The sequence below is a fragment of the Megalobrama amblycephala genome, linkage group LG19, assembly GCF_018812025.1.
Source record: "Megalobrama amblycephala isolate DHTTF-2021 linkage group LG19, ASM1881202v1, whole genome shotgun sequence".
In the NCBI taxonomy this organism is placed as follows: domain Eukaryota; kingdom Metazoa; phylum Chordata; class Actinopteri; order Cypriniformes; family Xenocyprididae; genus Megalobrama; species Megalobrama amblycephala.
In genome coordinates, this window is record NC_063062.1 from 39,169,142 (window position 1) to 39,196,062 (window position 26,921).

General features: G+C 38.1%; 1 protein-coding gene across 1 annotated transcript; it reads right to left on the bottom strand.

The window, feature by feature from the left end:
- Positions 1-1,248: 1,248 nt before the first annotated feature.
- On the bottom strand, positions 1,249-26,178 carry prx (periaxin; the record flags this gene model as incomplete). Its single annotated transcript, XM_048168198.1, is given in 10 exon segments — positions 1,249-9,935; positions 9,938-10,156; positions 10,159-10,425; positions 10,793-15,806; positions 15,943-16,136; positions 16,339-16,504; positions 16,663-16,782; positions 16,883-16,990; positions 17,094-17,143; positions 26,151-26,178. Coding segments are annotated over 10 exon segments (13,884 nt in total), but the record flags the coding sequence as incomplete, so codon positions are not given.
- Between the last annotated feature and the right edge of the window lie 743 nt (positions 26,179-26,921).

Here is a 26,921-nt window from a genome sequence, read left to right on the forward strand (position 1 = left end):
ATTCTTCAGACATTCCTCTTTAACTGCAATAAGATTCAGCTGTGTGCAGAGTGAACCACATTTGGTTTTTGTTCACTGAAAATGGATACAATTCAACAATTTGAACATGGAGCTGCTTTGAGATCCCCATATCTATGGGACTGAACTATATAGGGCCTTAAAAATTAAGATTTCAAAAGAAAAGTTTATTAAGAATAAGAATCCACAGGGATATTAAGATATCTTGAATACTTTTAGAGATGCAGGCATGCAAACTTTGTAAAATGAGTATTTATGGCACTCAAATGAGTATATGCAAATGAGCTGATGGAAAAACATGAGATACGTTTCTAGTTTCAACATTATTTGTTCTTCAGATATTCCTCTTTAAAGAAAAAAAAGTATCAGCTGTATGCAAAATTACCCACTTTTGGTTTTTGACCACTGAAAATGTGTACAATTTACCAATTTACTCATGGAGCCACATTAAGATCTCCATATCTCTGGGAGTGAACTGTCGAGGGCCACAAGAAGAAGTGCTTTTTGCCATTTTTGAACTGTCACTGTTGGTATATACTGAAACAAAGATAGCTAAATTCAACAGATTTTACTAATAGACCTACCAATCTCTGTGTGAAAATAAAATGATGCTGCCATCTTTCTAAAGTCATTTTTTACACCCCTGTGAATCTCAGGTGAAAATGGTCATTTTGACCCCTTCTACAAAACAATGGATTACTCAGTTAATATACATCTGTGACATTTAATATTTTGGCTTTCATAACTATTTATGTTTGTCTTTGTACAGAAAAAATATTAACAAAATGAAAAAATTGAGCCAGGGATGTTTCTGAAATTTGGTTGATTTGACACGGAATGACCCAGTCTCCTTTCAAAGTAATTGCATGGACAAAAACAAACAATACATTCTTCAAAATGTCTGCTTTTGTGTTTTCATGGGAGAAAGTAAGTAATATGGGTTTTGAATGACGTGAGGTTTGGTAAACGATGACCGAAATAAACATTTTGAGTAAATTCTTCCTTTAATGCTTTCACTATCTGGATGTAGATTTCATCATTCATAAACATTTTTACATGTGTTCAGTTTTACTGTATATTGCGATCTTGAGGAAAGCACAATGTTATGCCTGCTGTTTGTATTGTTTGTAATTTTGCTTGCCATGTCCGTTTAAGAATTGGACCACTACTCGTTAGTACTACATTAGTGCTGTAATTATGTGAGAATTAAAAATGAAAAAGATCAGGAAATTAAAATGTTAATATTTTATTTGAGTATTCTATTTTTGCATTAGATGGAGATAAGCATCATCTAAATGATGGTTTCAGAAAAGCAACACATTACAATCATGCAGTTCAATACTGAAACCTGCCTTAAATATAATATACATATACATTTTCATGTAGGCTAAATCCATCAACACAAGAGTTAATTTTAAAAAAATTTTTTTTTCCTTTTCTTTCACACTCAGTGTTCTCAAACAGAGAAAGGCAATCTGGTACAGCATATCACAATCCTTAAAAAATGTGATGGGAAAAAAACTTTATATTGTTTGAATATTTCACAAAAATATGTATCACAAAAATACTCAACATCACAGGCTTCCTTTTTTAGTATCTTATCTGTACAGATCATGCATATAAATACGTAAAAATAGTACATATCTTTCTAATAGTATCTAAAATAAACAGAATTCCATAACAACAACCAAAAAACCACATAGACAAACCAGGCATCAAAAAAAGCAAAGCAATATTTCCAAAATGCTGTAAAATTCTACAATTTAAGTGGCATACTTTGCTAAGACTGCACAATAAAAGCATAAGCAAAAACAAAAATAAATGCAAAATGTCTAAATGCCTAATATGTATCTGTCTGTTTTGCACAGATTTGTGCCTATGTTGTGTTTCTTATCTACAACAAAATGTGTTTGCTCAGAGAAATATCTTTACAGATAAATCAATTCAAAGTGTCATACAGTGGCAAGTTACAAAACCTGAAAATAAGGTCTACAATAAATAAATACTCTTTTTGTAGCAACATTTTTATTATGCTTAAGTCGTGTTTTTTTGGTATAATTTATTGTTTATATATTTTTTGCTTTATTTGCTTTAAATATAAAACCAGCAAGACTGAAATAATTGCCACATATAAAAATATTCGGGCCTATATATTATTCCACTACCAACTGTATGTCATTTGTATGTCAACTGAGATGCTTACTGTTTCGAACTGCTACTTTTTGTTTCTGTATACTTTGTTGTCTTAGTCACTACAGTAAGAGTTCCCTCTGTTTTAGTAATCAGATGCTCTGAGGACATTTCTTGGGTCAAAAATTCTACACTTGGCATCTTCACATAGAAACCTCCAGAGGCTTCCTCACTAGAGCAAGGAAGAGAGGACTTGCTTCCTTTTGGAGAGCTTTCTGGTGTGATGTGGAGGATGCCAGTAGAATGGGGACTAAGGGTAACCTTGGGTACTTTGAACCATGTTGTTTCCTCTCTTTCTTCACTCTTCTTTACAGTGACAAATCCAGCTGATACTGTAGGTATTGGGGACTCTGATCCCTCCCGTTCTGCTAGCATTTCAGTCCTTGCTTTTGAATATACTAAAGTATCAGTCTCTCTCATTGTACCCGATATTGTCTTCTTGCTCTCTTTACTTTCCACTGAGGTCTCCTTCCTGAGATGTGTCATGCTTGTTTCCATTTCCTCTTCCTGAACTGTATCTTTTGAGTATGGTGAAAAAAACTCCAGTTTGGGCAATTTAAGCTTTCCAAACATTGCTTTTTCATCTTTGTCACCATTTAGACTTGAACTTGTTCCATCATCAGACCCACTTGGTGTTACATCAAATGATCCTCTCTGCCCAGATGAAAATGTGACTTTGGGCAATTTAAGCTTACCAGTTTTTGACTTTCCTTCAGTTTCCACCTCCTCTTCCAAATTTACTGCTTTCCCCTTTTCATTTGATCGAGACTTGCCAAAACTCGGCTTCATTTTTATCTTTGGCAGGTTGAGCTTCTCATCTCCAATTTCTGCACTTGCTTCACCACCTACATTAGCAGAGCTTTCTGTTTGTGGATTCACCATAACAAATACAGCTTTTGTTACCTTTGGCATACGTGGGCCCTCATACTCCACCTCAGAGTCTACGTTTATAGAGTGAACTTTTACCTGAGATGATGTGATGTTAGCTTCAGGTGAACTTAAAGATGGCAGAGGTATCCCAAACTTTGGAATTTTGACTTTACCCATTTGCTTTTTATCTTCTTCAGAATGATTAGTGTCAGCTTCTGCAGTCTCAATGTCAAAGTCAAGTTCAGAAATCTTTGGTGCTGGTAAATTAGCTTTTAAGTTTGCATCAGTTTTTCCAGTTTTTACTTTTGGCATTCCAATATTAAATTTTGAACCTTTGACTTTTGGCCCTTTTATTTGTTGTTTTGGTGCAGTGGGGCTAAGATCAATTTCTGGAAGTGCAGTCTTCTTTTTATTCTTTTTTCCTTTTTTCGATAATCCAAGATCCAACTCTAGATCCACATTAGGGCCCTCTATATCTGTAGTTGGCATTCTCATCTTTTTACCCTCTTTATGTGCATCCTTAAGGCCCGCATCAGTAGAAGGAACTGGCATGTCTGGATCTCTTGACATTACTATATCTACTTTTGGGATTTTAACATTGGACATAGCGAATTTTCCACCCCCTCTTCCAGATTCTACTTCTTTAGTATCAAACTCAACAGTTTTACCTTCTGGTAATGAAATGTCTACCTGTGGTATCTTAATATCAGGCATTTTACGTTGTCCACCTTCTACTTCCACAGATCCTGAAACCTCAGTGTCGCCCGTTTTGCCATAGGGTAATGATATATCCACTTTAGGCATTGTCATTTTTGGTAACTGAAAGTTGCCACCTTGTTTTCTGACCTCTGTTTTTTCTGTATCCTCCTGTTGTCCTTCTAATGATACATCTACTTTTGGAATTTTGATATTAGTCACCTTGAATTTCCCTTCTTTGCCACACGCTCCCTGTTCAAGAGTATCACTGTCTTCTATTTTACCATGAGGTAATGAGATATCTACTGTTGGTAGTTTAATTCCAGGGATCATGACTTTACCTTTTCCTTCACCAGGCTGAAGTTCTGGAGCAACACCTTTAGATTTTATTTTAGGAAGGGATATATCAACTGTTGGCATCTTTAATTTTCCACCTTCTAATTCTGAATCTGGTGCATGACTTTCTCCTTTGCTTCCATGAGGCAGAGATAAATCTATCTTAGGCACTGTGATGTCTGGCATTTTTAATTTACCTCCTTTAGCTCCAAATTCTGAATCAGTTTCCTTTGTTTTTCCATGAGGCAAAGATATATCAACATTAGGCACTGAAATTTTTGCCATTTTTAGTTTTTCACCTTTAATTTCAATGTCAGCATTAGATGTGTCATTTTTCACATGAGGTAATGATATTTCCACTTCTGGCATTCTTAATTTACCCCTCCTTCCAATATCCACCTCATAGTTACCTGTGTCACCTGTATTTCCATGTGGAAGTGAAAGGTCTACTTTAGGGATTTTAACATGGGGGAAATTTACTATACCTCTACTACTATCAATGTTTAAGTCAGAAGTGTTTGACTCCATTGGTTCATGAAGTTTTAGCCTAGGCAAGGAAACATCTAAATCAACTTTTGGAACTGATATGTCAATAGTTGGCATCTTAGGAATTTTTAAACTGCCCTCATAACCTCTGATATCTGCTTCAGATACATCAACCTCAGTTTTTGGAAGCAATACCTCACATTCTGGAATATTTGCTGTTGGCAATGATATCTCAACTGCTGGCATTTTGACCTTTCCTTTGTTATCCACTGCAGGCATATCCATTTCTACATCTTTGAGTTTTGCTTTTGGAGTAGTTGTCTTGAATTTGGGGAATTTGAGCTTGTATCTGACCTTGTCATCAGGACCCTCCACTCTGATTTCTGGTTTTGTAATTTCTCCAGAGCCTGCCTTTATCTTCATTTCAGCTTCAGGGCCAATTATTTTAATATCTTTTTTAGGTGTTCCAATAGATGGCATTTTGATTTTGGACTTATTCATTTTGGCATCTGTTTCCACTGATGGTGATGTTTTTTCCAAGTCCAAATCTATAGATAAGCCTGGACTCTCTGGTTCTAGTTTGTCTCCACTTTTCAATTTTCTGCCAAATTTAGGGAGTGAAATTTTGGGCATTTTTACAGAGACATCTGGAACATCAAAACTTGCCCCAGATGAGGGTCTTCCACCCTCTGCCTTAAGAAGTTCAATATTTTCTCTATCACTGCCCTTTGCCTTTGGAAGAGTGAAGCCCAGGTCAACTTTAGGAGCAGATATGTCAACAGTTGGGATTTTCACTGTTGGCAGCTTGATGTTACCACCTAAAGTGGCCTCAGGGACATTTAAGTCACTCATTTTGGGTGCTGAAATGTCTTTGTCTTTCTTCTCTGACCCAACTTTGAGTTCACGCTCTGTCAGTTTCATTTTTGGAAGAGAGATATCAACAGTGGGCATGTGAAATCTTAAACCTTTTTTAGTATCATCATCCAGATCAAGCCCTCCCTCTGTGGTTCCTGGCAGAGAGATATCAATAGAGGGCATGTGAAACTTTCCACCTTTGATATCGGGACCTTCAACATCAATTTCACCTCCTGATGGTTTTAATTTAGGCAAGGACACATCAAATTTAGGCATTTCAAATTTTCTTCCTTTTCCTGTATGTCCTTCAACATCTACATCTCCTCCTGGTCCTCCTCCTGGCAGAGAGATATCAACAGAGGGCATGTGAAACTTTCCACCTTTGATATCGGGACATTCAATGTCGATTTCACCTCCTGATGGTTTTAATTTAGGCAAGGACACATCAACTTTAGGCATTTTCAATTTTCCTCCTTTTCCTGTATGTCCTTCAACATCTATATCTCCTCCTGCCCCTCCACCCGGCAGTGAGATATCTATAGAGGGCATGTGAAACTTTCCACCTTTGACATCGGGACCTTCAACATCAATTTCACCTCCTGATGGTTTTAATTTAGGCAAGGACACATCAACTTTAGGCATTTTCAATTTTCCTCCTTTTCCTGTATGTCCTTCAACATCTACATCTGCTCCTGCTCCTCCTCCTGGCAGAGAGATATCTATAGAGGGCATATGAAACTTTCCACCTTTGATTTCAGGACGCTCAACATCAATTTCACCACCTGATGGTTTTAATTTAGGCAAGGACACATCAAATTTAGGCATTTTCAATTTTCCTCCTTTTCCTGCATGTCCTTCAACATCTACATCTCCTCCTGCTCCTCCACCTGGCAGAGAGATATCAATAGAGGGCATGTGAAACTTTCCACCTTTGACATCGGGACCTTCAACATCAATTTCACCTCCTGATGGTTTTAATTTAGGCAAGGACACATCAACTTTAGGCATTTTCAATTTTCCTCCTTTTCCTGTATGTCCTTCAACATCTATATCTCCTCCTGCCCCTCCACCCGGCAGTGAGATATCTATAGAGGGCATGTGAAACTTTCCACCTTTGACATCGGGACCTTCAACATCAATTTCACCTCCTGATGGTTTTAATTTAGGCAAGGACACATCAACTTTAGGCATTTTCAATTTTCCTCCTTTTCCTGTATGTCCTTCAACATCTACATCTGCTCCTGCTCCTCCTCCTGGCAGAGAGATATCTATAGAGGGCATATGAAACTTTCCACCTTTGATTTCAGGACGCTCAACATCAATTTCACCACCTGATGGTTTTAATTTAGGCAAGGACACATCAAATTTAGGCATTTTCAATTTTCCTCCTTTTCCTGCATGTCCTTCAACATCTACATCTCCTCCTGCTCCTCCACCTGGCAGAGAGATATCTATAGAGGGCATGTGAAACTTTCCACCTTTGACATCGGGACCTTCAACATCAATTTCACCTCCTGATGGTTTTAATTTAGGCAAGGACACATCAACTTTAGGCATTTTCAATTTTCCTCCTTTTCCTGTATGTCCTTCAACATCTATATCTCCTCCTGCTCCTCCTCCTGGCAGAGAGATATCTATAGAGGGCATGTGAAACTTTCCACCATTGATATCGGGACCTTCAACATTGATTTCACCTCCTGATGGTTTTAATTTAGGCAAGGACACATCAACTTTAGGCATTTTCAATTTTCCTCCTTTTCCTGTATGTCCTTCAACATCTACATCTCCTCCTGCTCCTCCTCCTGGCAGAGATATATCAATAGAGGGCATGTGAAACTTTCCACCTTTGATATCGGGACATTCAATGTCGATTTCACCTCCTGATGGTTTTAATTTAGGCAAGGACACATCAACTTTAGGCATTTCAATTTTTCTTCCTTTTCCTGCATGTCCTTCAACATCTACATCTCCTCCTGCTCGTCCTCCTGGCAAAGAGATATCAATAGAGGGCATGTGAAACTTTCCACCTTTGATATCAGGACCTTCAACATCAATTTCACCTCCTGATGGTTTTAATTTAGGCAAGGACACATCAACTTTAGGCATTTTCAATTTTCCTCCTTTTCCTGTATGTCCTTCAACATCTATATCTCCTCCTGCCCCTCCACCCGGCAGTGAGATATCTATAGAGGGCATGTGAAACTTTCCACCTTTGACATCGGGACCTTCAACATCAATTTCACCTCCTGATGGTTTTAATTTAGGCAAGGACACATCAACTTTAGGCATTTTCAATTTTCCTCCTTTTCCTGTATGTCCTTCAACATCTACATCTGCTCCTGCTCCTCCTCCTGGCAGAGAGATATCTATAGAGGGCATATGAAACTTTCCACCTTTGATTTCAGGACGCTCAACATCAATTTCACCACCTGATGGTTTTAATTTAGGCAAGGACACATCAAATTTAGGCATTTTCAATTTTCCTCCTTTTCCTGCATGTCCTTCAACATCTACATCTCCTCCTGCTCCTCCACCTGGCAGAGAGATATCAATAGAGGGCATGTGAAACTTTCCACCTTTGACATCGGGACCTTCAACATCAATTTCACCTCCTGATGGTTTTAATTTAGGCAAGGACACATCAACTTTAGGCATTTTCAATTTTCCTCCTTTTCCTGTATGTCCTTCAACATCTATATCTCCTCCTGCCCCTCCACCCGGCAGTGAGATATCTATAGAGGGCATGTGAAACTTTCCACCTTTGACATCGGGACCTTCAACATCAATTTCACCTCCTGATGGTTTTAATTTAGGCAAGGACACATCAACTTTAGGCATTTTCAATTTTCCTCCTTTTCCTGTATGTCCTTCAACATCTACATCTGCTCCTGCTCCTCCTCCTGGCAGAGAGATATCTATAGAGGGCATATGAAACTTTCCACCTTTGATTTCAGGACGCTCAACATCAATTTCACCACCTGATGGTTTTAATTTAGGCAAGGACACATCAAATTTAGGCATTTTCAATTTTCCTCCTTTTCCTGCATGTCCTTCAACATCTACATCTCCTCCTGCTCCTCCACCTGGCAGAGAGATATCTATAGAGGGCATGTGAAACTTTCCACCTTTGACATCGGGACCTTCAACATCAATTTCACCTCCTGATGGTTTTAATTTAGGCAAGGACACATCAACTTTAGGCATTTTCAATTTTCCTCCTTTTCCTGTATGTCCTTCAACATCTATATCTCCTCCTGCTCCTCCTCCTGGCAGAGAGATATCTATAGAGGGCATGTGAAACTTTCCACCATTGATATCGGGACCTTCAACATTGATTTCACCTCCTGATGGTTTTAATTTAGGCAAGGACACATCAACTTTAGGCATTTTCAATTTTCCTCCTTTTCCTGTATGTCCTTCAACATCTACATCTCCTCCTGGCAGAGAGATATCAATAGAGGGCATGTGAAACTTTCCGCTTTTGATATCGGGACCCTCCACAACAATTTCACCACCTGATGGTTTTAATTTAGGCAAGGACACATCAAATTTAGGCATTTTCAATTTTCCTCCTTTTCCTGTATGTCCTTCAACATCTACATCTCCTCCTGCTCCTCCTCCTGGCAGAGAGATATCAATAGAGGGCATGTGAAACTTTCCACCTTTGATATCGGGACCTTCAACATCAATTTCACCTCCTGATGGTTTAAATTTAGGCAAGGACACATCAAATTTAGGCATTTCAAATTTTCTTCCTTTTCCTGCATGTCCTTCAACATCTATATCTCCTCCTGCTCCTCCTCCTGGCAGAGAGATATCAATAGAGGGCATGTGAAACTTTCCACCTTTGATATCGGGACCTTCAACATCAATTTCACCTCCTGATGGTTTAAATTTAGGCAAGGACACATCAAATTTAGGCATTTCAAATTTTCTTCCTTTTCCTGCATGTCCTTCAACATCTATATCTCCTCCTGCTCCTCCTCCTGGCAGAGAGATATCAATAGAGGGCATGTGAAACTTTCCACCTTTGATATCGGGACCTTCAACATCAATTTCACCACCTGATGGTTTTAATTTAGGCAAGGACACATCAAATTTAGGCATTTTCAATTTTCCTCCTTTTCCTGTATGTCCTTCAACATCTACATCTGCTCCTGCTCCTCCTCCTGGCAGAGAGATATCTATAGAGGGCATGTGAAACTTTCCACCTTTGATATCAGGACGTTCAATGTCGATTTCACCCCCTGATGGTTTTAATTTAGGCAAGGACACATCAAATTTAGGCATTTTCAATTTTCCTCCTTTTCCTGCATGTCCTTCAACATCTACATCTCCTCCTGCCCGTCCTCTTGGCAGAGAGATATCTATAGAGGGCATGTGAAACTTTCCACCTTTGATATCGGGACCTTCAATGTCAATTTCACCTCCTGATGGTTTTAATTTAGGCAAGGACACATCAACTTTAGGCATTTCAATTTTCTTCCTTTTCCTGTATGTCCTTCAACATCTACATCTCCTCCTGCTCCTCCTCCCGGCAGAGAGAAATCTATAGAGGGCATGTGAAACTTTCCACCTTTGATATCGGGACCTTCAACATCAATTTCACCTCCTGATGGTTTTAATTTAGGCAAGGACACATCAACTTTAGGCATTTTAAATTTTCCTCCTTTTCCTGTATGTCCTTCAACATCTACATCTCTCCTGCTCCTCCTCCTGGCAGAGAGATATCTATAGAGGGCATGTGAAACTTTCCACCTTTGATATCGGGACCTTCAATGTCGATTTCACCTCCCGATGGTTTTAATTTAGGCATGGACACATCAAATTTAGGCATTTTCAATTTTCCTCCTTTTCCTGTATGTCCTTCAACATCTACATCTCCTCCTGCTCCTCCTCCTGGCAGAGATATATCAATAGAGGGCATGTGAAACTTTCCACCTTTGATATCGGGACCTTCAACATCAATTTCACCTCCTGATGGTTTTAATTTAGGCAAGGACATATCAAATTTAGGCATTTTCAAATTTTCCTCCTTTTCCTGTATGTCCTTCAACATCTACATCTGCTCCTGCTCCTCCTCCTGGCAGAGAGATATCTATAGAGGGCATGTGAAACTTTCCACCTTTGATATCGGACCTTCAATGTCGATTTCACCCCCTGATGGTTTTAATTTAGGCATGGACACATCAAATTTAGGCATTTTCAATTTTCCTCCTTTTCCTGTATGTCCTTCAACATCTACATCTCCTCCTGCTCCTCCTCCTGGCAGAGAGATATCTAATAGAGGGCATGTGAAACTTTCCACCTTTGATATCGGGACCTTCAACATCGATTTCACCCCCTGATGGTTTTAATTTAGGCAAGGACACATCAACTTTAGGCATTTTCAATTTTCCTCCTTTTCCTGTATGTCCTTCAACATCTACATCTGCTCCTGCTCCTCCTCCTGGCAGAGAGATATCTATAGAGGGCATGTGAAACTTTCCACCTTTGATATCCGGACCTTCAATGTCGATTTCACCCCCTGATGGTTTTAATTTAGGCAAGGACACATCAAATTTAGGCATTTCAAATTTTCTTCCTTTTCCTGTATGTCCTTCAACATCTACATCTCCTCCTGCTCCTCCTCCTGGCAGAGAGATATCTATAGAGGGCATATGAAACTTTCCACCTTTGATATCGGGACCTTCAACATCAATTTCACCTCCTGATGGTTTAAATTTAGGCAAGGACACATCAACTTTAGGCATTTCAAATTTTCTTCCTTTTCCTGCATGTCCTTCAACATCTACATCTCCTCCTGCTCCTCCTCCTGGCAGAGAGATATCAATAGAGGGCATGTGAAACTTTCCACCTTTGACATCGGGACCTTCAACATCAATTTCACCTCCTGATGGTTTTAATTTAGGCATGGACACATCAAATTTAGGCATTTTCAATTTTCCTCCTTTTCCTGTATGTCCTTCAACATCTACATCTCCTCCTGCTCCTCCTCCTGGCAGAGATATATCAATAGAGGGCATGTGAAACTTTCCACCTTTGATATCGGGACCTTCAACATCAATTTCACCTCCTGATGGTTTAAATTTAGGCAAGGACACATCAAATTTAGGCATTTCAAATTTTCTTCCTTTTCCTGCATGTCCTTCAACATCTACATCTCCTCCTGGCAGAGAGATATCAATAGAGGGCATGTGAAACTTTCCACCTTTGATATCAGGACCTTCAACATCAATTTCACCACCCGATGGTTTTAATTTAGGCAAGGACATATCAAATTTAGGCATTTTCAATTTTCCTCCTTTTCCTGTATGTCCTTCAACATCTACATCTGCTCCTGCTCCTCCTCCTGGCAGAGAGATATCTATAGAGGGCATGTGAAACTTTCCACCTTTGATATCTGGACCTTCAATGTCGATTTCACCCCCTGATGGTTTTAATTTAGGCAAGGACACATCAAATTTAGGCATTTCAAATTTTCTTCCTTTTCCTGTATGTCCTTCAACATCTACATCTCCTCCTGCTCCTCCTCCTGGCAGAGAGATATCTATAGAGGGCATGTGAAACTTTCCACCTTTGATATCGGGACCTTCAACATCAATTTCACCTCCTGATGGTTTAAATTTAGGCAAGGACACATCAACTTTAGGCATTTTCAATTTTCCTCCTTTTCCTGCATGTCCTTCAACATCTACATCTCCTCCTGCTCCTCCACCCGGCAGTGAGATATCTATAGAGGGCATGTGAAACTTTCCACCTTTGATATCAGGACCTTCAATGTCGATTTCACCTCCTGAAGATTTTAATTTAGGCAAGGACACATCAACTTTAGGCATTTTCAATTTTCCTCCTTTTCCTGCATGTCCTTCAACATCTACATCTCCTCCTGCTCCTCCACCCGGCAGTGAGATATCTATAGAGGGCATGTGAAACTTTCCACCTTTGATATCTGGACCTTCAATGTCGATTTCACCTCCTGAAGATTTTAATTTAGGCAAGGACACATCAAATTTAGGCATTTCAAATTTTCTTCCTTTTCCTGTATGTCCTTCAACATCTACATCTCCTCCTGCTCCTCCTCCTGGCAGAGAGATATCTATAGAAGGCATGTGAAACTTTCCACCTTTGATATCGGGACCTTCAATGTCGATTTCACCCCCTGATGGTTTTATCTTAGGCAAGGACACATCAAATTTAGGCATTTTCAATTTTCCTCCTTTTCCTGCATGTCCTTCAACATCTATATCTCCTCCTGCTCCTCCACCCGGCAGAGAGATATCTATAGAGGGCATGTGAAACTTTCCACCTTGGATATCAGTTGCTTCTATATTGATTTCTCCATCTGAAGACTTCATTTTAGGTGAGCTAATATCAAATTTAGGCAACTTAAGTTTACTTGCCCCTGTAGTTTTGCCTTCAAGGTCAGTGTGTCCTTTCACCTTCCCTTTTGGAAAGGAGATTTCAACTGATGGCATATTTAACTTTCCTCCGTGGATCTGAGGGTCTTCAGCTCTCATTTCTCCTTCTGGGGCTTTCACTTTTGGCAGTGAAATATCAATTTTTGGCTTTTCAAACTTTATGTCTGTTCCAGAATGACCTTCCATATCAAAGTTTGCCTCAGTTTTATCTTTAGGCAAAGAAATGTCAATGGAGGGTGTGTGAACTGTGCTTCCTTTTAACTCAGGTCCTTCAACAATGACTTCCACTGGTCTTGATTTAATCCTTGGAAGTGAAAGATCTAATTTGGGCATGTGAAACTTTCCTCCCTTTTTGACATGACTATTGACATTTTTGTCTCTTTCATTTGTTGATTTCGGCAATGAAATTGAAACAGAGGGCATAGCAACATTACCAGTATTCACATTAACAGTGCCATCTCCCTTTACTTTTCCTTGTGGAAGAGAAATGTCAACATCTGGCATATCTATCTTTTCACCCTTCACTTCAGGTCCTTCAATATTGATTTCAGTCCCTGTTGATTTCATTTGTGGTACGTTAATGTCCAATTTTGGCATTTTAAATTTTGTCCCCTTTTTGGTTTCTCCCTTGAGATAAACATCACCCTCTGCTTTAACCTTTGCTGAGGAGATATTATAAGAAGGCATATGCAATTTTCCACCTTTGAATTCAGGTTCTTCCATGCTGAGTTCTCCTTTAGTTGATTCAATTTTTGGCAAGGAAATATCCAGTTTTGGCATATCAAATTTCCCCATTTTTCCAGAATGTCTCTTGACATCTACATCACCTGTGCCTGTTACTTTTGGAAATGATATATCAACAGATGGCACATTGAATCTTTTGCTGTCAGACTCTTCAATACTAATGTCACCCTGTGCTGACTTCATTTTTGGCAAGGAAATCTCAACACCAGAAGCTTTCACTGCAGGCAGAGAGATATCAACATTTGGCATTTCAACCCTTCCACATTTACCAGAGGGTTCCACATTAATATCTGTTTCATCTTTTTTATGTGGCAATGAAATATCGATTTCTGGCATGTGAAACTTTCCAACTTTGGTATTGGGTGTTTTAACATCAAAGTCACTTTCTCCTGATTTGAGTTTAGGTAGACTTGCATCAAATTTAGGAATTTGAAACTTATCTCCATTCTCAACCTCAAGATTAATGTGTTCATGTGTTTTTCCTTTTGGTAATGAAATATCAACTCCAGAAATGCTTACATCATGACTTTCAGAAATTTTACCCTCTGGCAATGACATTTTCAGTTCAATTTTGGGCATTTCCCCTTTTCCAGAATGACCCTCGACCTCAACACCAGCCCCTACTTTTCCTTTTGGTAATGATATATCAACGGATGGCATTTGGAATTTCTCACCTTTGACCTCTGGGTCCTCAGTATTGATTTCACCTGTGGATAATTTCATTTTTGGAAGCGAAACATCTAGATGTGGCATTTTGAATTTGCCTCCTTTCCCAGATGGTTCTCCAACCTTAACATTTCCTTCTGTTTTGCCTTCAGGGAGTGAAATATCAATTGATGGCTCAGGTAATTTTACATTAGAGACACCTATGCTAGGCATTTTAAACTTTCCCCCTTTTCCAAACTGGCCCTCAATATCTGCACCCCCCTCAGGTAAAGAAATGTCAACATTTGCTCCTTTCTCAGTATGACCTTCCACTTTTCCCTGTGCTTTACCTTTTGGTAATGAAATACTGATATTTGGCTTGTGAAATTTTCCAATTTTTGCTCCAGGTTCTTCAACCATGACTTCCCCCTCAGGGGATGTTATTTTTGGAAGAGAGATGTCTAATTTTGTCACTTCAAATTTTACCCCTGTACTTGCATGTCCCTCAGTATCAATGTTTTTTGCTGCCATCTTTGGTAATGACACATCTAATGTAGGAAGATCAATGTCCACATCTGATGTCTCTGTCTTGGGCACTGCAATGTCAAGTTTGGGGAGAGAAATCAAATGCTCTTTGACCATGGATCCATCAATGTCATCTCCAAATTTTTGTTTTGCATCAAGGTTTAGCTTTGGTAATGATGTGTCAAGTTTGGCCGTGTTGATTCTTTCAGCATCTTTGGATTCATCCGTGCTCTTAGATTTTGAGAGATTCAAATCCAAATCCACATTTGGTGCTTTGATGTCAATCTTAGACATTTTCAGTTTATTTTCATATGTATCATTTTGTTTACTTGCCTCTCCATCAATTTCATCTGAATGACAAGAAAGTCTTACCTTTGGTAGTTTAAACTTTGGGATTGTTATCTTTGTATCTGAGACATCCAAATTCACTTTTGGCATTTTAATCTCAGGACCTTCTCCTTTTCCTTTAACACTAACCTCAAAATTAGGAACATTAGTTTCAGCTTTGCCCTGAGGCACGTTCAAATCGCACTCTACTAACGGAGGCTTAATTTTGGCCTCTAAGTCTTTCACCTCGAAACTGTCATTTGAAGATTGTACATCTAATTTTGACTTTTTCAATTTGGGCAAATTCATTCCAAATTTTGGACCTTTTGCCTTGACCTTCAGCTTTGCTCCAGAGGCCTCTCCCTCATGTGTTGCAACATCTACACTGACATTCCCTTCAGCAGCGTCTGTGGCTTTTATTTTTGGAAATCTTGTGTTCCTCTTTTTCTTGCCACTAGCGATCGCACCCTCGAGATCTCCTGATAAATCTGCAGTGGCCTTCCCATCTTTCCTCATCTTGAACTTTGGGAAAACAAACTCAACATCAACCGGACTGAGGTCTGATCTGCTTGGTGAGCCCTCAATGTCCAGCTCTGCCCGTGCTCTTGCTTTTTTGTTCTCTTTCAGTCTTTTCAAGCCAAATCTTCCTCCTCTCCTTTTCTTGGCTTTGAACGGTTTCACACTTTTGACGCTCTGCAAGAGAAAGGTTATCAATCCTTCTAGTTTCTACTGTTGTAATTACTTTTGTTTAATAATATGAATTCACTTTGGGCAATATTGTGGATGTTCAAAAAGTCATTCTATTGTATAGCAATATTTCAGCATGTACCATTCTTTGCATCTTGGCCTTAGGTCCTCTGAGCTCAAGATTTTGTGCACCTGGACGTATGCTGACTTCACTTCCTGGCACAGTCCTCTTCAAAAAGAAGGACACTTTGTAGGGTTCTGCACACTGAAGAATTTTTAATGCGTCCTCATATTTCACGTTATCAAAATACACCCTGGCACTTAGCAGTTGATCTCCTGCAATAACACATCATCAAAAATTATAACTTACATGATTTCTCTTTGTATTCTTAGTAAATCAGGAAACAAAATAAATTCAGTACACCCATATTCAGTATGGAAATGTTGTACATTAAAGTTTGTGAGGTTAAAGTTGGTTCTCAACTTTATATTGTATTTGACATTGCCCTTTGTAATGTAAAATACAGTCCCTGGGTACCTTTCTGTAGGCTGAGGTGCTTCGCTGCTGGGGAGTCTTTCAAGACCTCTTTGATGAAGATGCCACGCTCCCCTCCACCCACCACACTGTACCCACTAGCTCCAACTTCAGCCTGTGTTTCAACAACCACTTCCACAAGCTCTGACAACTGGGTATCCTTTTCCGCCTGCTCATAAAATTTCAAAGTAAAAATGTGCAATGGTGAAGGGTGAGGGTCAAACAAGTAATTTAATTTCAAACAAGGTTTTACATATGCTTTGAGTGGTATACCTTCATGCTTGAGATGTTCATACTGTATTCCGCAACAGTGCTATTTTCTCTTACCTCATTCTTATTGTCTGTGTTGGAGGGATCCTCCATGTCTGTGGATTGGGTGTCTCTAAGCTGGCTTCTCTTCTGACTCAGAACTTGTTTCAGTTCTGCATGGAGTTTTTCCTTCTGAACCTTGGAAACAAATGTGGAAATAAAATCGAGAGAGGTTAGAAATCCATATCTCCACATGGCTGGCTCACATAGAGCTTGGAATTATATTTGTAGTACTCACAATTCGCTCTGGGCTGTCCTGTTCATCAGCAGAGATGCTGTGGTGTGTACTTAGATGAGGGCCAAAGGGAGGTCTGTCTGAGGGGGGAGAGCGTCTTTTGCTGTTTACCTATTTGTAAGGTGACAAACAAGGCAGAGATAAGATCAATAAAATAAAACAGCCACCTTCTATTGGCTTTAAAGAGGTAATGGTTTGGCAAGTGGCTACCTACGGGTGAATCTCTGGCTTCTGTATTCCCATGACTGTCCTCTCTGTCAGAGTCTGAAATTAGATGTCAGCAGCCATCAGTCAAAATGACTTGTTTGTAATAACTGTATTATAGTTGTTTTGTAATAATACATTTCGGCTGATTTACATTAGTGTTAATTTCGTTAACAAAATTAATGATGAAAGGTGTTAACAACCTTTTATTTTTCCATGATGAGATGACACCAACATCAACATGCAATATCATTAACAAAAAAAGATGAGACTAAAATGTAGCTTAAAAAATAAAATAAAAACTTCACTGGAAAAAAAGAGACTAAATATTACAGACCTTTTTTTTAACAAGCCTCTACTACGAGCTTTCATGCTTGCGGTTGCCAGATGTCAAGATTTTAAATCCGTCAATCAGAGCTTTTCTCAGTTTACACCTGGTTGTAAAAGGCATCTTAAATGTATCTTATGTGACCAGCTGTGTTTAAATTTCAAGGGTGGGGGTCTAATTTAATGACTGAATACTTGCTTACCCCAGTGTGTTTCTGCATGGTTATGATAAGCAAAAAAGTAAAAAAAATAAGTGCAAAATAATGTTTGTGATTTATCTGTGATCCTCTTGAAACTCTTTCAATGATATTATAAGACCTTAATACATGTCTCCAGCTTTGGCTAGCATAAACCTACCTCACTTTATACAACAGTTCTTTCTGGTTCTCGAATCTGATTGGCTGAGAGTCGTGCGATATTCTACTAGTGATAACAGCACTCCTACCTTTTCACCGTTTGTATCACTCCGCTTGAAGCGGCCGAGCAAATCCACCGTATTTTTTACAAATACTACCACAAACTGTAGTTTTAAGAGGTTTTTTTAGGATAGAATGTAGTTGTTTAGACCTGAAATATGTGACTCATATTTAATCATAGCACCTATTTTACAATTTGTTTGATGCTTTCGCGGATGCGAGCTCCAGCCGTTCAGTGCTCATATACCCGCTGAGAACAGCTTCATCTCGGCCAGTGCTTCAGGGATTTGCTGCTGTCACTTATAGTGGTTCACATTAGATATAACTAATTTTGAGTACATAAAACAGGCAATCTTTGCTCTTATTAATCTATTACTTGTTCCTGAGAAAATCAAATTGGGCTATGTTAAATTTAATAATTTAATATTAAGGCTATATTTAACTTACATCCTGTAGAGCTCTGCTTTTGTAAGTTTGCCTTAAGTGTACATTTGTTTTTATTTCCTATTGTCATTTATAATGGCTATTGTTGTTAATTTAAATATTGTTGTTAAATAAATCTTATTTTATTTAAATAATATGTTGTATTTGCTATTGAAAAAGGGTCCATTAGTGTGTAATATGGATTGAGTGAAAGTTACATTAATGTGTGAGTGAATGAGTGAAAGAGACTTTTAAATTGAAAGGGACTTGGACGTTGTTTTAGCGTTGTTTAGGGGAATTTCCTTTAATTGTAAAAAGGACAAAATACAAAGATCGCTTTCCTCAGCGGACATTCAAACAGATTTTTATAATGGTTATAATATTATGGACATCGACCTGAAGAATGAATGTTATATCAGCCACAGGTAATGCTCGCTCAGGCGATCTCTCTCTCTCTCTCTCTCACACACACACAATAATACTGTACAAAATCAATGAGTTTCAACGGAGGGACTCAACATTCCTTCATTACTAGTTCTATAGTGATGTTTTAGAATTAGTAACTTGAGATATGAATCTGTGGCAGAAGGAAGTAGTTCTGCAAAAAAAGAGGGTTTTAAAGACACTCCATTGTTATTTCTTATTTATTTACACACTTGTGCTGTCGAACTGTTGTATAAACACAATATCACACTCTTAGCATTGCGATATGGCTGTATATCAACTGTGTTGTTATCTATGAGACTAAAAAAAGTCCATAGATCATCAGGTTAGTAGGCTTGCAAATGGTGTCCCCTCTCAATCTGCATGGTTCTCATTCCTCATTCGGCAGTGGTGTCTGGTATCTGTCTCTGCCGTAAGAGTGCGTATAAGAGATCTGTAGACCAGCGAGCGGGTAATTTCTAATGGGCTCAGACACCCACATTGGATAACCTGTTACACAAGACAGGCACACATAACATGGCGCTAGCAGGTGTTCTTTTATCATGCTGTAACAGCTGTGTACTTCCCTTTTTTTTTTCTTATTTAGGCCCACAACCCCATCAACAAAATGGCAAGACAATGAAATAAATGTAACTCATGTTATTTATATATATATATCTCATTACAGTCACTTTTATAAATTAAAAACAGTTGACATTGTAGGTGTCCTTTAAAAGGAACTGCAAAAATCAGGCAAAATAATATTTATATATGCATGTCTGTGTGACTGTGATGGACTGGCCGTCATTTCAGAGTGTTTCTCTGTCAATGTCCTGAGACCCTGAGATAGGCTCCAGCATCCCCACAACCCTACACAAACAGTTTGGAAAATGGATTTTTTGTGTGTGTGTATATGTGTGTGTTTCTGTTTCTGTTTGTGAGTGAAAGAGGCAGCTGTTCCCTAGTGATGCTATGTGTCCAGAGGAGGGGACAGAAGACTGGAATGGTGCTGCACATATCTGATCTTTATATAAACATGTGCTGGCCTGACCTACATGTGCTTCTGTAATGACAGAGCTGTTAACACTAGAGATCCTACAAATGCTGCCATATAATAGGAAAGCTAGGTACACATCAGCCAAACATAAAGGCACTTACACACAGCTAACGCATGCTCACAATTTATAATTATAGGGGGTAGGAAAAGCTCATTTATACAAAAAATGGCACCAACTGATTTAAGGACACTGATACATAACATAGAGAACAGTGAACAGGGAATTAAAATGTGAATTTACACTTCAGGACACACCTCATTGAATTTGTTTATCATGATTTTTTTTTTTTTTTTTTTTTTTTTGGGTAAAACTTTAGCGTCCAATTCTCACTAGTTGCTTATTAGCATGCATATTACTAGGATATTGGTTGTTTATTAGTACTTATAAATCACATTGTAATGCCTTATTTTGCATGACCTTATTCTACATCCCTTAATCCTGCCCAATACCTAAACTTAACAACTTCTTTACTACAAACTACTAACTATTAATAAGCGGTAATCAGGAGTTTATTGACGCAAATCGTCCAAATCGTCCATAGACAGCAATATAATCAACACATTCAAGGTCCAGAAAGGTACTTAAGACATTGTTAAAATAGTCCACGTGACTACAGTGGTTCAATCTTAATGTTATGGAGCGACGAAACAAAACAAAAATAACGACTTTATTCAACAATATCTTCTCTTCCCTGTCATTATCCTCACGCAGGTGCCACAGTAAGCACAGTGAAGGCTTCCTTGTTTAGTGCCTATCTGGATCTTAAAGTGTTGATTATATTGCTGTCTATGGAGTCATATACCTTTCAGATTTCATCAAAAATATCTTCATTTGTCTTCCGAAGATGAACGAAGGTCTTACGAGTGTGGGACATGAGACTTGAGGATGAGTAACTAATAACAGAACTTTCATTTTTGGGTGAACTAACCCTTTAATAGTGAGAATTGGACCCTAATCTTAAAGTTTTGATCTAAGACCTGGCCAAAAATGATGCCCAGCCTAGGAAAATTGACATCCCTTTATTCAAATATTATTAAAATTTGTAAAAGATTTTTTGAGTATATTGCATAGTTGTGGTTGGAGTCAATTGTTTTATTTGTAATATCGCAATGAAACATGTTGAACTGTGCGGACATAAGTTTTTCCCATGGCTATCAGACAAAGAAATTATGAACACATGCAAAAACAAGAAAAAACCAACGAAAAATACATTGTAGCCAATGTATGCCTTTTTCTGTGACAATTTTGGTTTTCTATGCGTTTTATTTTTGCATAGTAAAACAAAACCTGTAGTAGTTTGCCTTTTTTGCCAAATAATTTTGTGAGATAAATACTTTGACCAAGTTTAGGGTTCTTCCCTCATTTAAAAAAAAAAAAAAAAAAAAAAAAAAAATATATATATATATATATATATATATATAATATCTTCCTTATATTTTGATGTTTTAATCGAACTTGTAGGGTTATTAAAAACAATTAATAATAATTAACATCCCCTCTAATTTTTACATTACTGCGTAAACAATGAGTAAGAGTGTCCAAACTTTTGACTAATAGTGTATATAATTGTACAGACCTTTTAAAATGCTCTATCTACATAAATGAAATTAATACAAATTGAGTTAACTTCTGATTCAAACCCACTGCCTCAACCTCCTCTGTTCTATTACGTTCTATTGAACACATTCCAGCCACTTACAAGGACAGCAGAGGACAGGGATGTAATTCTGTTGCTGTTGATTCAATACAGTCACAAGATCATTTGGTATGAGAATAGGCACTTGATAATGACACAAGAACTACAACTAGACCAATGCCATAAGCCCAACAGTTGCCCACATGGGTATTTGTCCATCCCTAATCCAAACAAAGACACGAGGATCTGTGTCTGATATCCAATGTTCCAAAATAAACAAACTCTGTACGAAACTTTGTGAAGGGTCACAAAAATATCCTAATCTATAGATCTAAATTGCATTTCGTGTTTCTGAGAAACACGTCAAGCCACTGACGGTTGCTGTTGTTTCTGTTTATAAGAGGACAGTGAGGGGAAGCATTGCTGACATTGTCAGAACAGATCCGAGACTGTATGAAGGCTGAATTTGGATGCTCAGAATATGATTGATAATTTGATACACATGCTAAAGTGTTCATCTCTGAAAATCCTCTCTTGTGGTGGTTTCATTTTGCATTTTGCAAAACTGAGAGTCCATTATAAAAGCAAACGTGAGGCAAAAACAAATGAGTCTATTATAAAAACAAGCGTTCCTACTGCAGACACAAAATTAAAATGACTCCATTAAATCAAAAATGAGAGTTTTGAAACTTTTAACTTTGAGGTCATGTTCGTGTCCTTCTTAAATGTTAATTAAATTCATTTCTAGCATATATACTCTCTCTCCAAGGAAAATAGAGCTAAACTATTGATGACTTGTCCTGCACTTTTGTCCAATCAGATTCAAGGAAATGAGTAACAGATACATTTATAAAATATAAATATATTTTTTGTTATCTTTGTGGGTAAAAGTGGAAAAAAATCCCATTCTCAATTTGTCCGAATTGAGAGTATTTTTTCTCAGCACGTCCGTCCTGCCTCAGGGGAGGTATGATGGATCTCCTGAGGGTGTGTAAAGCCAAGGAGGAAATGCCTCCCTTTAAACAGGAAACTAGGATATTTCTTGAGATAAAATAACACCCAACACCAAATCTGAGAGAAAAACAAGTTAATTAGTAGTCAGTTAGTTCAATCAATCAAGTCTATTTTGAAGAATGTTGGTAACCAAACAGTTGATGGGCCCCATTGACTTCCATAGTATGGAAAAAATACTATAGAAGTGATTGGGGCCCATCAACTGTTGTGTTACCGACATTCTTCAAAATATCTTCTTTTGTGTTCAGCAGCAGAAAGAAATTCATACACGTTTGGAGTAACTTGAGGGTGAGTAAATGATAACAGAATTTTCAGATTGAATTAATGCTAGATTTTTTGCTATCAGTTATGGACATGGCATCTGAGGAATGAACTCTTTGAACAATGTTGATAACGACGGAACTTGCAACCACAGTTCCGTTTGGGAAACACACCCCAGAATGACGTCAGTGCTGTTACAGGAATGCATGATTACCCATTCCCTTTAGGCTTTCATTTCTGACCCGATAATAAAAGAAAAACTAATTCTAACTCTTTATAAATCAGTCATTATGCAATTAAAATCTGTGTAAAAGCTGAATATTTGTAACATTAATATGGTGTATTATTATTTTACTTATAGAAAACACTTGATAAGTGGGTAAACCTATAACAAACACAGATACAATGTCCAAAGTTGCCAGAAACATTTTCACTGTTGGTGCAGCATGAAATAGGGCCCTATCATACATCTGGCGCAATGCGACGCCAGACGCGACACAAGTGTTTTTTGCTAGTTTCAGCTCAACACAGTTAATGTTTCACGTCCAGTGCCACGTTGTTTAAATAGCAAATGCATCTGTTCACCCATGGGCGTGCTGGTCTGAAAATAAGCTGTGTTCAGGTGCATTGTTGGCGTGTTGCTATTTTGAGGCAACTGAAAACAACTGCGCCACTGACCAACAGAAACCTGGTCTAAAGTATTTTTTTTTTGTTATTTAAAATGTGTGTTAGTAATATGCTCCTATAGGCGGGTGCACAACACACGTACACTCTTCTTTTTACACAAACAGGGATGCGCAGCAGCGCACAAACATGCCAAATATTAAAAATAAAAGGATTACAGTGTAAAAGATTATTATTGTGTACATAAAGATAAAAATACCTACATGTCATAATGGATAGTCATTGCATGTAACAGAATGACCTATTTGATGAATGAAATTGGATAACTATTTGACCAATCGTGGCAATACACACATGTACTTAAACTGACTCATCCGGTTGAGGGTGTCTATATTCCACCATGTAAATAGTGAATCTGCCATGGTGCAAGCATAACTGGCTTTTAAAGAGAATGGGAGATGACACTCTGATTGGTTTATTGCACGTTACGCCCAAAACACACCCATGACTCATTAAGAGACTAGGTACAACCCTTTTGGACCATTTTTTCCATCGTTAAACTAGCAAAAGTGGATTCGGACATGCCCTAATTGCACCTGCGGCATGCTCTTCAGACCATGTGCTTAAATTGTTAAAATAGGGCCCTTAGATTGAAAACTGTACCTTTGGACACTTTCTGCAATGACACTACATATACTTTTTGGCAATGCTATATATAATAATCATCAAAATTAGTGAATGTTGCATCATCTCATCCACAACAGCAGCATGTGGTTGTTCCTCCTCTTCTAAACAGAATCTGACCTGCATGTAAGAGTCTGCATATTTCAGTGGCATCGCAGCCTATCTATAGCGACTTCAGCAAGTCTCAACTCCAACCCCCCCGTACCCCGATTCGCTCCTCAGTGCAACGGTGTCCCATTAACACATCTGACTCCTGAAACGTGGCAGGAATGGCACTTGTATCACACACACAGACATTATTCCCATACTCGTGTTGGGAGGAGCTGGCTGAGAGCTGCCTGTTCCAGTGAAGCACATGAAGTATCAAAACATATCAAACATCGCTGACAGAGTCTGCAAGTCTTTCAGCACTGGATTAGAGATTCAATTCCCCAGTGGAAAAGAAGTGTGCTTAACTGGACTGAATGTGCACTTGTGGGGTGTTTCAAATCTTTTGTTCAAAAATTGCAGATAATATAATATTAATGAAGTAAAAGGTCACTTAAAGAGAGTACACTTTCATGACTACTTTTCTTAACACTTTTTTAAAATTGCAGTTTGGTAACACTATTTTACAGTGTCATTGTTACATATGTTACATGTTAGTAATAACTATAAATTTACATGCAATTAACCTCAAACCAAACAAATACATGTAGTTACTTAATATTACTTAGTACTTAAATGCATAATTACAGTGTAACAAAGACGCCTTAAAATAAAGTGTAACTCACTATTTTATGGTGTCTGTGTTACAGTGTCATAATTCAATTAAGCACTGAGTAATACTCACTTAATGCACTTTAGGGTTAGGGTTAGAGTAAGTTGGATATAATTTACTCTTATTACATGTACCACGTAACAAGGACACAGGAAAATAAAGGTAACACTTTATTGTAAGGTGACTTATTACATGTACTTACTATGTAATAACAGTAAATTATGTATAATTACAGGTAACTAACCCTAAACCAAACCCTAACCCTAACTGGAACTCTATAGTAAGTACATTAATATTACTCAGTACTTATTTGAGTAATTACAATGTAACTATGTCACCTTCAAATAAAGTGAAACCAAAGAAAGTGTTGGCAAATGCACTTTCAATAATGTCAAATTAAATTTTACGTTATTTGATATTACATTTAAAGTTAATATATTTTAAATGTACGAATTTACGACATCATAACAAATGTTTAATTGCATATATTTTTTTAAATACATGACAGAAATGACAAAGTATGTTTTAGTTAAATGCTTGTCAGTAAATTCAACATATTTCAAAACAATAGAATCATTATGAAATTACTGTCTGCATCTTGGTTCTTGATGAATCTGATCCTGTAGTAAGGCTCTTGTCCTTAACTCTCACTGTATTTCATCACATGCTGCTATCTTAACTATGGCATGTTGGGCCATGAACTCCACACAGTACCGTGAGACTGATCTTATGACCAGAGCCACAGCTGTTGCAACCGTGTAAGACTAATACACACACGCGCGCGCTTTGGGTTTCCATGTTTTATGGGGACTTTCCATAAGCATAATGATTTTTTATACCATACAAACTGTATATTCATATATTATCCCTTAACCCAGGAAATTTTTACATTTTTACATTTTCAAAAAACATAATTTCTTATGATTTATAAGTTGTTTTCCTCATGGGGACCAAAAAAATAATAATAATAAAAAAAATGTCCCCACAAGGTCAAAAATTACTGGTATCACTATGCTTGTGTGGACATTTGAAATCCAATAACATAGGGAATAGCAGGACCACACACACACACACACACACACACTTTAATGCGACTCAACATTTCAGTGCCTTCAGCAAGTATGAGGAACATTATGACGCTCAGGTAAACTTCATCTGTTCTGCTGTTTAAAATCGTAATCAGCATTGAGTGTTTCTTCTATTATGAACTTCTAATAACTTAATTTAGCACAAATGAAAGAAATGTACAGCAGCCTAAAACAATAATAAAAGCAGTCATTTTCTTCAAGTTTGTGCAAATCCTCCATTCACCAAGAGCTAAGTCTATCATAATTAGCTGTACTAAAGTTTCCATGTCAATCTGAGAGTCTTGTCATTTTTGTCAAAGCTCCACACAGCAATGCCACCCAACGTAACCCAACACAAGTCGTCTATTACCTACCTTTATTAAGTGTTTCCTTGTGCAGAATGAATTATTCCCTCAGTAACAAACTCTCTCTTTCTCCCCCCACTCTCAGCCAGCTTATTCTCTGACTGACGCGCACTGACCAGGACATTTGCAGTATTATTATGGACTCTGATAGGGGAGGCGGTCAGCAAGCCAATTGGACAAAGCCAGTGGGATGCCCCATATACAGAGGGTGTGAGAGTAACGTCTCAATTATACGGATACAAACAGTTTACTATCATAACACAAAAGAATATGGCCTGAGATTTACTGCATGTGTAACCAGCAAAACTCTACTCAAACAATATCTGAACATGTGAAGTAAAATGGCTTGTTTTTAATTTTAGGGAAAATTAGTTTCACTTTTTTTGTCTGGTAGCTGTTGTCTCGGGCTTAACACCCGAGTTTAACCCGCTTTCTGTCCAACAGTGAGGTGTGTCTGCTTGTTTTTTAGGCAATCTGCCCATGTGGAAACCGAGCCGGGTGATGCCTAAACAACTCTAACAGGTCACAAGATGCTGCCAAAATTCATTAGCCACTCAGCGTGACATGCAGGTGGATTGACGGGGTCAAAATAGCACTTAAAGCCTCAAGCTGGGCACCCACCGGTTGGGTGTTCACATAATACTGTTATTGTTTAGTAGGATAAGCAGTATAATGGGTCAGATAGGCATTTGAATGAGGCGGGGAGGCTTCTCTGGCACAAGGTGAGGTGTCCAGTTTATTAGCGAATGCACCTATCAGCAGAATAGCAGCCAAGAATCT